The 14,382-nt window shown below is 42.6% G+C and overlaps 2 protein-coding genes across 12 annotated transcripts; one reads left to right on the forward strand and one right to left on the reverse strand.

Annotated features, from left to right (window-relative positions):
* The first annotated feature begins 1,945 nt into the window (after positions 1-1,945).
* On the forward strand, positions 1,946-12,328 carry HYLS1 (HYLS1 centriolar and ciliogenesis associated). Of its 5 annotated transcripts, none has more exons than XM_084867688.1 (3): positions 1,946-2,053; positions 9,215-9,332; positions 11,003-12,328. In XM_084867688.1, exons 2-3 carry the CDS (start codon positions 9,319-9,321, stop codon positions 11,949-11,951), a joined length of 963 nt encoding a protein of 320 aa, XP_084723814.1. In that variant the 5' UTR covers positions 1,946-2,053; positions 9,215-9,318; the 3' UTR covers positions 11,952-12,328. The 5 variants fall into 5 exon arrangements, with proteins under 5 accessions (XP_084723814.1, XP_084723818.1, XP_084723815.1 ...); XM_084867689.1 differs by lacking the exon at positions 1,946-2,053 and adding an exon at positions 2,691-2,719; XM_084867691.1 differs by lacking the exon at positions 1,946-2,053 and adding an exon at positions 3,801-3,991.
* Positions 4,702-14,312, reverse strand: PUS3 (pseudouridine synthase 3). 7 transcript variants are annotated; one of them, XM_084867673.1, is made up of 7 exons: positions 14,014-14,133; positions 11,737-11,853; positions 8,650-8,694; positions 8,089-8,507; positions 7,411-7,976; positions 6,360-6,550; positions 4,702-6,221 (listed from the first exon to the last, which is right to left on the reverse strand). In XM_084867673.1, the coding sequence occupies exons 4-7, from the start codon at positions 8,461-8,463 to the stop codon at positions 5,911-5,913; spliced, it is 1,443 nt and encodes a 480-aa protein (XP_084723799.1). In that variant the 5' UTR covers positions 8,464-8,507; positions 8,650-8,694; positions 11,737-11,853; positions 14,014-14,133; the 3' UTR covers positions 4,702-5,910. The 7 variants fall into 7 exon arrangements, with proteins under 7 accessions (XP_084723799.1, XP_084723796.1, XP_084723802.1 ...); XM_084867670.1 differs by lacking the exon at positions 8,650-8,694 and adding an exon at positions 10,803-10,928 and having other exon boundaries at positions 14,014-14,034; XM_084867676.1 differs by lacking the exons at positions 8,650-8,694; positions 11,737-11,853 and adding an exon at positions 14,279-14,312 and having other exon boundaries at positions 14,014-14,157.
* Positions 14,313-14,382: the final 70 nt, after the last annotated feature.

Raw genomic sequence — 14,382 nt, forward strand, 5'->3', positions numbered from 1 at the left:
CTTATTCTCAAATAAAATTGTTTTCCCTTATTTCCATGTTAGCACAAGTTAATAGGGTAAAGGCACAGTAATAGGTATATTTATGCACATATGTGGTTTGAAGATAAATGTCAGTTATTAACTTTTTTTAAAGAAAATATTTTTAAAAATATATATTTATTGATTTTTTACAGAGAGGAAGGGAAAGGGATAGAGAGCTAGAAATGTCGATGAGAGAGAAACATCGACCAGCTGCCTCCTACACACCTCCCACACTGAGGATGTGTCCGCAACCAATGTACATGCCCTTGATCGGAATCAAACCCGGGACCTTTCAGTCCGCAGGCCAATGCTCTATCCACTGAGCCAAACCAGTTTCGGCTTAAAGAAAATATTAAAATTCCATTTCAATTGAGTATCCATGTTAAACTTTCCTTTCTGTGGTGTATCATTGCCAAAGGTGCTTGTTGACACAGAAATCTGCACTTTTATTAACTCTGGGAGCAGTAGAAAGGAACAACTTAGGGATAAGGGTACCGAAGGGAAGACAGTTAAGGAACAAGAAGTGTATCTGTGACTGTGAGATGGAAGGAGAAGACATTCTAAATGACTGATATCTTTTTATTTTTAATGAGATGTAAAAGATAATTCGAGAATACCTGTGAGATTTCAAAGTCGGGCGTTAGTGTATGAGTTAGAAAAGCAGAGAGTAAAGGCATTTGATGTACCTGCAAAATATTCCAGGAGATGTACTATGGGATAGTGCAAATTGCAAAAAACAAAAAACAAAAAATAACGATCAGGTCTATTACTTCGAAGAAGCATAATTGACATGACGTGGCATTTGATTTGATGCTATAGAGAAGGAACTTGGACATTGTCACACACTGAGGGTAAGTTTCATACAATCATTCTTGAAAGCGATTTGGCAACAAATATCAAAATCCCTAAAAGGAGCAAACTCATTATACCAGAAATCATACCTCAGGGAATGTATACTAGAAAAGTAATGGTGAGTTGTTCCAGAGAATTAATAGAAATTAACTTAGCATGTTTATAATAGAAAAATAATTTTAAAAATTACCAAATGTCCAGTAACAGGAAGCTAATTAAATAAACTAAGATCCTGCCCGGAGTGGTATTGCTCAGTGGTTAGCGTTGGCGTATACCCTGCAGGGGCGCGAGTTCGATTCCCGGTCAAGGGCAAGTATCTGGGTTGTGGGTTCGCTCCTCACTCCGGGTCAGGATGTGTGCAGGAGGCAACCAGTGACTGAGTCTCTCTCACATCAAAGTTTCTCTCTCTTTCTCTCTCTTCCCCCCTCCCCCTCCTCTTCTATTTTCCCTAAAAAGCAATGGAAAAAAAAGTATCTTCTGGTGAGGCTAAAAAACAACTAAGATCCTTACATATTGGAACACTTTGCTGCTATTTAAAATAATGTTATAAAAGTTATTCACATACATAGGATGTGCCCTGCGACAAAGAGAGAATAAGAGGTAAGAGAGCTCCGGAAAGGCCTCCACGCGTGTCCGAGCCTTCAGGCAGAGCCCGTGAGGCAGACTCGGTGGACGGGCTGAGCGCGAAGGCGGGATCGGGGGTCACGACTCCGCGTCGAGAACACACCTGCCGCCACCGACCCCGCCGAGTCTGGTTCAGGGAGGTGGACGGGGCGCTGAGATCACCGCCGAAGGACGCTTGGGAGTCCTCCTCTCCCTCCGCGTCCCGTCGTCCTGGCGACGAAGCGACGGTTCAGCGCTCGCGCTCCGCCGCCGCGGGACTCAGCCGCGTCCAATCAACGCGCTGAATCCCGAACTACTTCCGGCTTGAGGGGCGGGACAAGAGAAACCGTAAACCAATCAGAAGGTAGACGTGGAAGGCGTTTACCGCTAGGACCAATGGGAGCGCTGGAAGGCGGGGCAGAGGGCGCCGGTTGGTTCTAGCGATTTAAACCTCGGCGTCCGGCGGTTGGGGCGTTTTCCGTGCGTGAGCCGGCAGTGCGCCTGCGCAGGCCGCGGGACGCCAACCGATCCCCGCGGAGCTGAGGAACCGGGTGGCGAGCGGACCTCGGCGGGGCCGGTAAGCGGGACGGGACGGGACGGGATGGGGGCGGTGGAGTAGGGCCCAGCGGGCTGCCCGGCTGCTGGGGGAGAGATCGGGGCTGAGTACGCGGAGTTGACTTCCCGGCCCGGGTAGCGATGCCCTGGCGCGCAGTCTGGAGCCTGGACGTACCTACCGCCCGAGGTCGCAGCGTTCTAAGAGGCTCGTTGCGGCGACGCCATGCACCCTTGGCAGCCGGAGCCCCCGATGTCACGGTGGCTGTCACGGTGGCTGTCACGGTGGATGTCGCGGTGGCCGGGGTTTAGCGAGGTGGACGGGCCGGGTGTCAGGGGGCGGGAGCAGCGACGGGGCCGGCCTCCCCGGAAGCGTCACAAACAGAGGACACCCAGCGGGGGCCAGGGGGTGGCGACTCGGTTTTTGTGTAAATTTGAGTGTGAAAGGCTTCTCACCCCCTGGTCCCCCTTTTTAGAACTAATAGGTGTAACTGTGCGAGCAGCTCTTCCCCAGATGTGTTAGAGGGTGACATTCAACCCTACAGCCCTGCCCTAGAATGAAAATAAACCTTCCCTCCGCTCCTGATTATACAAATTAAGCAATCTCATTGTTTTTATAAGTAAGTCAAACAACTGATTATAAAAATTACTCAATCTCATTGTTTTTATAAGTAAATCAAGCAATAATTAGGTACGTAGTAAGAAGAGTAGAAAAAAAATACTCGACATTCCATCAGCCAAAAAGCAAACAAACCCAAAACCCTCACCTTTGGGTTTATTGCAGATGTATTCATTATGAATATGTATTTACATGGCTATACTTACACAAGTATTTTTATGTAACTGTATACTTTGAATATAGTAAAGCGCATTCATTTAAAAAGCAAACATTGCGCCTTAGTAATGTTTTAGGAACACATGTCCATCACATGTAGACATGCATTATCCCTTTTAATGCATGCATGGTAACGCTTGCATGCATTATTTAACTGTAAATTAAATAACCAATCCTGTAATGATGGACATTTGTTTTTTCAATTTTTTCTTCATCGTAGGATAGCATGATTATTCGTACATATACTTGTTTGCATTCTTGTCCAGTTTATGGCCTTAGAATAAATTCCTGGAAGTGGATGATGGGCTAGAAATTGTGGTGCAATTTAAATTCTGATTGATAATGTCAAATGTGCCCTCTAGAAAAACTGATGTACCCCTCCCCACCCCATCCACACACTGACAGAGGGTGAGGTTGCTTTTTGCTTTATACACTGACCAAAACTGGATATTGAAAAATTTTCTAGAAGGATGTCTTAATATTTTTATTTGCATTATTAATGAGACTAGAGGCCTTGTGCTTGAATTTGTGCACAGCCCCTCTAGCTGGGCTGGCTGGGGGGGGGGGTGGAGGGGCGGTGGCTGTGGTAGGTTGGCTGCTGGCCCTGCCCCCGATCTGGGGGGGGGGGGGTCCATGGGCGGGGCTGGGCTAGTGTAGGGGCCGATTGGCCGCTGCAGTGGATGTTATAGCCACTGGTCATTCCGGTTGTTTGACTTTTATATATTAATATATAAACATCGTTTTCTATGTATATTATTATTATTATTTTATTTATTTATTTATTTTTGGTAAATCATATCTTATTTTGCTGGTGTATGTACCTTTTATTAGCTTTCTAGAGGAATTTAAATGAGCAATTTTTAACCTGGCACAAATATTTCCCCTAGCTTGTTGTCTCTTTTCAATTACAGAGGTTTTTTTTAGGGTATTTTTTGTTTTGTTCTGATTTTGTGGTACATAGAGCTGCATGCTTACCTCCCAAAGGTAGAGGAATCTGATTTAACTCTGCAGTAGTCTTCCTGTAATAGTTAGAATGCTGACCCAACTACCCCTTCCACCCGGGAAATTCTTTCTCTTGAAATTAGCTAAACCTGGGACACCAAATCGCTTAAGAGTTTTGAAGAGAAGGTACTTTGGGGTATTTTGGTTAATACTGTCTGTAATTCTTGTCCTGGCCTATGCTTTCCCTGCTCGCCTGTGCTCAGTTGTAACAGGGGAGTCTGGCAGGACACACAGCAACCTCCCTCTCACTATAGGAGGGCTGCCCTGAGTGCAGGGCTGGCTCTTAAAGGCATGAGAGGACAATTTTAGATGGAAAAAAAAAAGAAAGTAATACACCCTGCAGTGATGAAAATTGTTATACTGAGGCAGAAGGGCTGAGTTCATTTACTCTATATATATCTTTTTTGTTAATTCTCTGAGGATATTTTTTCCCCATTGCTTTTCAGAGAGAGGGAGGAAGGAAGAGCGAGAGAAAGAGAGAGATAGAGAGAGGGAGAGAGAGAAATACCAATGTGAAAGAGACATTGGACGGGGGAGGGGGGGCGGGGGAGGGGAGCAGGAACAAACCCACAACCCAGGTAGGTGCCCATGACTCTGGTTTGTGGGCTGATGGTCTAACCACTGAGCAAGGAGGAAGAGAGAGGGATAGAAACATCAGTGAAAGAGAAACATCATCAATCGGCTGCTTCTTGGGGATCAAGTTCGCAACCCACGCCTGTGCCCTGACTGGGAATCAACCCATGACCTCTTGGTTCATAAATTGATGTTCAACCAAAGCCACACCAGCCCAGCTGAACTCACTCATCTGAGAATATTTTTTCCATTGATTTTTAGAGAGAGTAGAAGGGGGCAGGGCACTTTTGAATAAATATTGGTGTTTATCAGTAATATTTTGAGGGTGAATTATCAACGTAGAGAACAGGCAAAGCCCTTCCTCGTTTTCATGTCCACTGTGTCTTAGATGTGCTTTAAACCTGAAGGCTGGGAGTGCTGACGGCCTCCCCACTTGTGATCCTCAGAGTCATTCACCCAAAGTCCTTTTGCTTTTCCTTTCTTAATCTCCAATTCATGTACTTCTCTCTGTTCCCCTCACTGCAAATCTAATCTGGGCCATTGATTTCCTTGATTACTCCAACAGCCTCCTAATTGGTCCTACTGTCTTGCCCTCTTCCAGTCCACAGTATACACAATATTTGTGCTACACAATTCTGGCTTTTTAATCTCCTCCCCCCCACCTCCCACCTCAGTGATTCCTCAAGATAAAAATCCAAGCATTTTTAGGAAGGCCTACAAGGCTCTATGGATAGGACTCTTGCTTACCTTTCTAAACTATGCAAATGTCATCTTTAGCTCTGCTCCCATTTGTTCTACAAGATTCAGCTGGGATATCTTTGTAAAAGCTTTCCTTAATTCACCTGGCCTGTTTCTTTACGGCCTGTGGGCTAACAATGTTTTTTTATATGTGTAAAATATTGGGGGGGGGGGGGGAATACATAAAACAAAGACCATTTGTGGCTCACACAGCACTAAACTAATAAGCTTTGTAAGAGATGCTGTGCCCATTCGGTTAGGTCACTGTCTGGTAGTATTGTGGCTGGCAGTGCATGCTGCACCAATTTATCAAATATGTAACTAGATTTCATTTTTTAAAATTTGTCCTAGAAAATAAGACATGTTCTTTATGCTAATTCAGCTGGATAGTGAATATTTCATTTGCTTTTAAAAAGGATAGCACAACAAATTAGACACTTGCAGGATCAGGTTTAATAAATTTGAACATGAGACACAGGTGTTTAAATACATCTCCATTTTACATCTGCTTTTCGCTTCTTCCATCTCTTAATCCTTTTAGACAGGAATGAATGTTTGGTTTCCTGTTGAAGCTTGAACATCCTTAGAGCGTATGGTCTTTTTGGTTTTGTTCTTTTAAGAGCTGATCATCTGAATTCTAGGACTTACTGCAGTAAATCTTGTATTCACTTTTTACCCACCTACCTTTAGCTATGATAGTTATTGCTTCCTAGATCCTGGAGAGTTTTCCGTGGTTAAAGGATGCTTTTAATTTCTGTATCAACACAGACTCTCTTTGTTGGTTTCTCTAAAATAGTATTTTCTTCCTCTAGCTTGTCATTACACTCTCTTTTGGCTTTTGTTTCTCTCTCATCGAATAAACGTGGGTATTCAATGCGTCCCCTACGTACGCAGTGCTGGATCCGGGATTCCAATCCTTGGCATTTAGGACGATCCATTAGGGGCTTATATGTGCGCATTTTCACTCCTTCTACAAAGGCGCTGGTCTGCTTTATGACAGAGGGCTTCACATTTCTCCATTCTATCACTTCATCCGTCTTTGTTCCTATAATAAGTACAATCAATCACTACATGAATACTGTACCACAGTAGAATCACCTCCAAACTTTATATAAATCTACCTCCCCACAACCGTGTGTAATTTTGGTACTAGTAACTTTACCCGTGGATTTCCCTGTCATACCTGTCTCACAGGGCACAGCAACAGACTCGAGTCCTTGCAGCATACTATATAACATGTGAGTCTTAACAGCTTGATTAGCCCACTGCTGTTGTAGGTAGGTGATATTGAACTCCTGAACCTCCTGGTCATAGAGCCACTTGATATTTTCAAACTTGCAGTCATACAAGACCAGAGGAAATTCTACAGCCATACTAGAGAGGAGACAAAACAGCATGAGAATACATAGCAGCCATCCAACAGTTCTCGAAAAACAAGGTTAGTCGGGTTAAAGGAGAGGGAAAACGTTGTCAATATTAAGTATCTAATAGTTAAGAAAACACAACACTATCCCTAATTTTCCACAACATTATAACTAAAAAAAAAAGACAAACCGTGGGGCAACTGGTGTATACTGGGGTAAATTTCAATGGAAACAAGTCACCTACAAGTGAGTTCACTGGGCTCCATCATATGGGTATAAAATTTAAAACAGCTGGTAGTATTTTTCCAAACTTGTCAATTTTGCATAGTATGACGTAGAAACTTATAGAGTTCATTGCTTAGGAATGAATTATTGGTCTGTCTGACCTCAGCCTGCTCTCAAAAGGAAAGTCAGCTGTTTTTCTTACTTTTCCTACGTTTCCTACCATTTCAGAAACTGAAAATTAGGAAAAATTCCAAAGTAGTAGTATGATTACTCCATAACACAAAGCAAGCAAGAATTAATATGAATAGTTTGCATCCTTATAATAGCAGAACCTAACAATACCTCTTAACATAAATTCAATGGGGGTGGGGAGCTGTAGAAATGAATATGCTTTTATTTAAGAGGCCTGGTCCAAACACCTATTTCTTATTCCTGGGATAGGAGTAACAGAAGAAAAATCAAAGATACCACTTCCTCTTATATGTTCATAACATTCTACAAGTTATACTAAAAGCTTCATGAAGACAGACTCAGTGACTTAGTTATTCAGACAATTGTGAGGATAGAAAGATATAGTAGAATATATTTCAAAATAATCTAAAAGCAATGGTTGTTTTGTAAATATACATTAATACTTAAATTTACCTGTATTGAGGTTTCTGGGGATTTTTCTCTATGTTTAGCAGCTCATCGATAATTTCTGGCTTCTCCATTCCTTGGCCAATCAGAAAAAGGATAGCCATCATACAGCGGACTTGATGATAAAGGAACGCCTGGCCAGTCACTTCAAACTGACATAACTGGAAAGGTTCTTGCCATCTGTCCTCAGCCAGACTCTGGCCCACTAGCTGTACTTGAGCAGACAGAATAGTCCTCTGAAAATTAATCACTCCATTGGCTACATCCATTTTACATAAGTTCCTAAAATCATGTGTGCCGACATACTTCTGAGCTGCACAGTCCATGGTTACAATGTCTAAATCTGCACGAGGGAAAAAGTACCGGTAAGTCCGCTCAAGACAACTGAACCTCGCACTGAAGCTGGGCTCCACAGGGGCCCAGGCCAGTACCCGGATGTCTGGAGGGAGCACCCGATTGAGAATGTGAGTATAACGGATCTCTTTAGCATCATCGTTGACTTCATCTTTTACATTAAAATCCTCTGAATCCCTTTCCTTTGGGAAGTGAGAACGAAGGTCAAGAGAAATCACCTGTGGAATCAGAGAAAGATAACGTGTTAGAGATACAAATAAGAATCCTCAGTATGTACACCTAGAATATGTTGGTATTGCTTGCTTTGAGAAACAGTTTAATGGTCCTTACCTGTCCAAAGGCACTAACTCCTTTGTCTGTTCGTCCACATCGGTGATAGTTGGATGTCTGTCTACTTTCTATTAGTCGAGTCTTGGCTAGAGCCTCAAACAGTTTCTCCTCAATGGTATTGTTTGTGTTTTCCTGACTGGCAAAGCCCTGGTACCCCCAGCCCAGATAGGCTATCTTTAGGGCTACATGTCTTTGACCGTGAGCACTGAAGTCAAATGCACGCTTAGCTTTTCTAGCTCTTGAAGCATTTTCTTTAGCATTTGAGTCCTTGGGGTTGGCCTGTTCTTTTTTAAGTCTTTCTAGCTCTTGCTCTAGTTCTTGTATTCTTTTTAGGAGTTTGTCAGTCTGGGTTCTGTCTACGTCATTTTCAGCCATGGTAAGAACTCCAGGAATGAATGAATCATAAGGGTCCGAACTACCTGGAAAGAGAGGAAAAGGGATACAGGTTTAGTGTTGGTTCCTTTGATCCATGTCAGCAGCTTTCAACGATGTTCAAATAGTGTCTAAGAGTTAATTTAATGCCTTAAGCAGACTTTTTCTGCCCAGGGATACAAGCATTACCTTAGTTATTAGGGTTGACCATCCACAGAGATGATTCTTTTTCATCTGTGTAGCCAATTTAAAGGAGAAAAGGAAAGTAATATAAAAAACGTTTGGCTAGCATTGTTAAGGTTTCAATAGTCAGAATTTAGGGAAAATGACTGTATATTTCATATCTGTATTCATTAGCTGAGATGACTAGGGACTGATGTTACTGATATTTTCCCCCTAAAACATTTCCTTTTGACTTCTCATTATATGTATTAAACCTTTCCCATCAAAATCTGTTGATAAGGCTCTGGCTGGATGGCTCATTTGATTGGAGTATCATTCTGTAAACCAGAAAGGTGGCGGGTTTGATTCCTGGTCAGGGCACATAGCTAGGTTGTGGGTTCAATCCCTGGTCATGGCACATGTGGAAGGCAACTGATCAATGTTTCTCTTGCCCTCCTCTCTTTAAAAAAGTTTTTAAAAAGAGAGATCTTTTGATATGGAATATATGTCTACTGTGTCTATTGCTTTCCAGTATTAAATAAAACTAATACCTTACATGTCCTATCATCTAATACTAAGTTCTGTCTTAAAGGTAGTACAGTAGAAGCTAGCCTGATTGAAGAAATTTGTCAATGATTGTACTTTATATTGGAAGTAGCACCTGGAGTCAAGATTTTACCACTTTAAACAATTTTGATGGCAGAAAGAAGGTAATTAAGCACTGTGATCCTTTTTAAAGTCAAATTTAATGCATGTTCTGGAAAAAAAAAAAGATCATCTGAGGACAACTGTACTACATCCTTAAAAATGGTACTAGATAACCTATGACTGATGGTTATGTTAGCAAATAGAAGAACATCTACTCGTCTGTTCTAAGGCTATGTTAGGTAAATCTAGGTAGCTGGTTTTGTTTTTTGCCCTTTGAGTTTCTATATCTATGACAGATTAAAAGTTTACATTTCAAACATATAACTATAAAAGTGCTAGAAGAAAACATGAAATATCTTAAAAGTTTTAAGAATGGGAAAGGGCATTTATGCTTGCACAAATATGTAAAAATTTATAAGATCACATTGTAACATTTATTTTCTAACAAACAAAAGACTGTAAGCCTACAATAAATCAATCATGGACTAGCTGAAAAATTACAGTATATCCATACATTGGAATTCTATGCATTGTACTAGCAGTGTAGTCTTGGGCTAAGTTATTTAATCTCTCTGACTCATGTTACTCATCTGTGAAAAGATAATCAGAGTACCTATCCTAGTTATGAGGATTGCATGAATGCAATAAAACACACAGAACAATGCTGGATACATGAAATGTCCTTCTCAGTACAACTTAACAATGGCCATGAAGCCTTATGCCCTATATCATGCAGTATCAAGCTTTTCTTATGCCAAAACTCACCTATCCTGCCCTGTGAGCTACTAAAGGTGGCAAGAATTAGCAGGCAATAGAAAGTAGGAGTGAATAAGAAGAGAGTGGAAATGAAAGCAGGATTCTCCGGCCCAGCTGGTGTGGCTCAGTGGTTGAGCATCATCCTATATACCAGGAGGTCAGGGTTTGATTCCCAATCAGGGCACAAACTGGGGTTGTGGGCTTGATCCCCAGTAGGGGGCCTGCAGGAGGCAGTCGACCAAACATCTCTCATCATTAATGTTTCCCTCTCTTTCCCTCTCCCTCTTTCTCCCTCTCCCTCTCTGAAATCAACAAAAATATATTTTAAAAAAACAACAAAACAGAATAATATTTGAATGTTTAAAAAAATAAAGCAGAATTCTTCAGAACTGAGTTGATGCCCCTGAAAACTGTTCCCATACTATCTTGTACTAATCTGTAATTTATTATTTAACTATTATAGTTATGACTAGCAGCCCAATGCACAAAATTCACGCACGGCGTTGGGGGGTGTCCCTCAGCCCAGCCTGCACCCTCTCCAATCTGGGACTCCTTGAGGGATGCCCGACGGGCAGTTGGGGATCCCTTTCATAATCAAGGACTGCTGGCTCCCAACCACTTGCCTGCCTGATTGTCCTAACCTCTTCTGCCTGCCAGCCTGATCAGCGCATAACTGCTTCCCTGCCAGCCTGACTGCCCCCACCTGCCCTCCCCTGCTGGCCTGGTTAACTCTAACTGCCCTCCCCTGCTGCCTGATTGCCCACAACTGCCCTCACCTGTTGCCCTTCTTGTGGTGGCCATCTTGTTCCACATGGGGGCGGCCATCTTGTGTGTCAGAGTGGTGATAAATTTGTATATTACCTCTTTATTATATAGGATTGTCTTGGCTATTTTTCATTTCACTGACAAGAAAGGAGTGAACAATTGTGAGATATAAATTTATTATTAGAAAACTGATCAGTGTTTTCTCTTGCAGAAGGCCCTTCAATGTGAGGGAAGCAATGGAGGAACTCATGGGACCTAGTGGACGAAATTGGGCCAGTATGGATCCAGAAGAACAAATGTTAGCAGCTGCTACAGCTTTCACCCAGATCTGTGCAGGGCAGGGTGAGGGAGATGTGAGGAGAGAAGCCTGGCCTACCCAGTACGATCCCTACAGCAAAGCTTTCCTAACCCAATATGATCCTTACAGCAAAGCTTCAGTAACCCCAGGAAAGCGACCTGCTCTTCCTGAGCAACTGCGGTACCCACATGCAAAAAGTGACGTCACCTCAGAAACAGCCTCGGAGGCCTCCCAAAGACCCCGAAAGCCAGTGATGAAGAGAAAGGTGCTGCGTAGAAAGCCCGACGGGGAAGTATTAGTGACAGATGAGTCCATTATCAGTGAATCAGAGTCTGGTACAGAAATTGATATGGATCTCTGGGATTTAAGACAAAGGCTGATGAACCTTCAGTTCCCAAAAGGCGGGGAGTCCCCTGATGATATTTCAGAAAAACTTCATCTCCCACATGAATACCAAGATCAGCTCAATAGCTATCTACAAAGAGAAGGAATGGGCCCCCCAGCTTATGAACAAGACCTGATTGTTGCCAGCCGACCAAAGTCCTTCATTCTCCCAAGGCTGGACCAGTTAAGCCGAAACCGGGGCAAGATAGACCGGGTGGCCCGCTATTTTGAGTACAAACGAGACTGGGACTCCATGCGATTACCTGGCGAAGATCACAGGAAGGAGTTACGCTGGGGTGTCCGAGAGCAGATGCTTTGTCGAGCAGAACCGCAGTCCAAGCCTCAGCACATCTATGTTCCAAACAATTACCTAGTGCCAACTGAGAAGAAAAGATCTGCCCTTTGTTGGGGTATTCGCTGTGACCTTGCAAATGGTGTCATGCCCAGGAAGCTTCCCTTCCCTCTTTCCCCTTCTTAAGTATTTTGTTATTTTTTTAACCTGTCCCACAGGGTTGTTTGGGATAACATGGCATTTTATATCTTTGATTTAAATAGAAACAACTAACTTGAAAGACCATGGTAGATTATAGAGTAAGGACGTCACCCATCATTGGTTTTTCCTAGGTATATATCACACTGGTATCAGATGCCCCTTAATTGCCAAATCACCACTCTCAAATCCAGCAATGCAAAAGAAATCAAACAGACCTGTTCTCTCTACAGTCAGATTAGTAAGCAAAGTCGGCTAACACTGTTTTTGCTCTATACTGTTTTTTTACCTTTGACCAGCTTGAGTTGCTTTTTTTAATAGTTGCTGGGCGTTAAGCTTATCCATTAAAGAATTTTGGAAACCTGTGGACTTGCCCTTATTTTTACTTAAATATTTCCCAAAGGAAGACGATCTCAAACCTGAGTTATGAGTCTGGTTCCAATTATCCTTCCCATCATATTCTCATCGCTTACTAGGGGTGTCGAACTCAATCAGAGAAGGGGCCAAAATCTAAAATCCAGCCTAAATCGCGGGCCGAATGGTTTACTGAACAGTCATAAACTGACAATGTCATAAACTGACAGCGGAGTGCAGTGATGACAGCGCGGTGCGGGCCACATTGCAAGGCCTGGCGGGCTGGATTTGGCCCGCGGGCCTTGTGTTTGACACATGTGGCTTAAACAATGAGCCAGAGGGAAGGAATAAAACCTGTCCTTCACACACACAAACCTAAAGAACAAAGGGAACAGCACAGCTATCCTCCATTAGTAAATCTAGATAACTGTTAAATGCTTTCTTAATAGGTGCTCAACAACCACACTAAGACAGGATTCTAGCACAAGTTTTGTTTCAAATCATCGAGATGTTTTGCCCAAATTTTTATAATTTGCCACTGAGGTTGTCTTAGAAATATGCCTGTCACTTGAAGGCTCCCCACTCTGCAACAGAACTTCAAACTAGATGCAGACAAAGAAAAAAAATGTATCTGACCTATTTGGGTACAAACTAAAACACTAATTCTGCTCACTTAAATTGGATCTCCTTGTTCCAATGACGAATATCTACAAACTGAAGGTTGTCCATTTTAACAAGAGTAGCGATAGCAGAAATAGTTTCGTTCATTCAAAGGAAAACAGCTATGTGACAAAAATGAATAACCTTGGCCTATCTGCTAAAATACATTTTCTCCATAATGTTTAAGCTACACTATTCATTCACTCAATTCCACTGCTAGGCATTTATCAGCAAAATAATCAGTGACTCAAAGATATGTACTGCAAATAATAAAAACTGCAAGCCACAACGGTGAGGTTAAGTAGAACAGCAGTCATTAAAAATCATGGGAAGCTAATAGGAAATGCAAATTAAGTGAAAAATAACCTAACACTGGGTAGTGAGATTAAAGATAGTTTTTATTTAAATTTATATATTTTTAAGAGTTAAAAGCCACATGAGTTTTATATGCAAAATAGGAAAATGTTCAAATGATTTACCTTTATATATCTCAAAGCCCAATATTTCAAATCAAAGTTTTCGAAGTGATTATCTAGTTCAAACCCTTATTTAACCAAAGAACCAGTCCAAAGGGTTTAAGCGCGGAGTAATAAGATTTGTGGTAAGAGGAGGAGTAGAGCCCAGTCTCCTGATCTGTACAGAACCTTCTCCAGGACATCATATCCGCCTCTAACACCTGGAAGGGGACTGCCAAATTACCACACAGATATTCGTGCATTCGGCCACGCATTGCCGGTGAGCACTAAAGCAGCCATTAGTTTCAACACTTTTAAAGTTAAAAAGATTTTAATCTCGAAAATATTAGTAACTAGTGGAGTAGTAGAAAGGGCATTCCATGATAAATTTAACTAAAACAACGAGCGGAGGAGGGAGTAATACCCACAGGATCAGAAAACACGAACCTATAATCGCTAATATCAGAGAGCAATCCCCTAAAAGACCCGAAGTGTCGCCATGCCTTCCACCCACAACCCACCGGGTTCTACCCCAAATCATGCAGTACCAGCATTTTATTTTATGAGCAAACAACTCTCACCGAGACAGCAGAGGCTTCACTCCACAGTCCAGGGCCCTGTAAGAATCCAATTAAAGTAGCCGCTCCTCCTGTTGAGTTTCCGCGAGGAGCTCCAAGAAGCACTGAACACACACACACGTCCCACTCCCGTCAACCGGCACTTTCCTGAAAAGATCGAGGAATGAAAAGAGAGCGGAGAAGAGAGAAACGTCCAACTATTGGCCCATTCGTCCGTTCCTCTTCTGTAGAACCCAGAAAACACCCACCCTCCAAACCCCACGTTTACATTCCCATCTTGGGCCGAGCGGCTTTTCGCGGAACAGGAAGCTGTCAAGTTGCGTTTTCCGGGCGCGCTCGGGGGCTCATGGGAGTTGTAGTCCAGCTTTGTGG

Source organism: Pipistrellus hanaki (assembly GCF_964339955.1).
Source record: "Pipistrellus hanaki genome assembly, chromosome: 19".
Lineage (NCBI taxonomy): Eukaryota > Metazoa > Chordata > Mammalia > Chiroptera > Vespertilionidae > Pipistrellus > Pipistrellus hanaki.

What these genes read in the sequence shown, in the direction of transcription:
- PUS3 (XM_084867670.1), bottom strand. Translation starts at nt 10,851, where the DNA reads ATGGCCGCCCCCATGTGGAACAAGATGGCCACCACAAGAAGGGCAACA. An exon ending in GAGTTAGTGCCTTTGGACAG is followed by an intron (nt 7,977 to 8,088) that starts GTAAGGACCATT and finishes CTGATTCCACAG; the next exon opens with GTGATTTCTCTTGACCTTCG. An exon ending in TGCTGTGCCCTGTGAGACAG is followed by an intron (nt 6,222 to 6,359) that starts GTATGACAGGGA and finishes TACTTATTATAG; the next exon opens with GAACAAAGACGGATGAAGTG.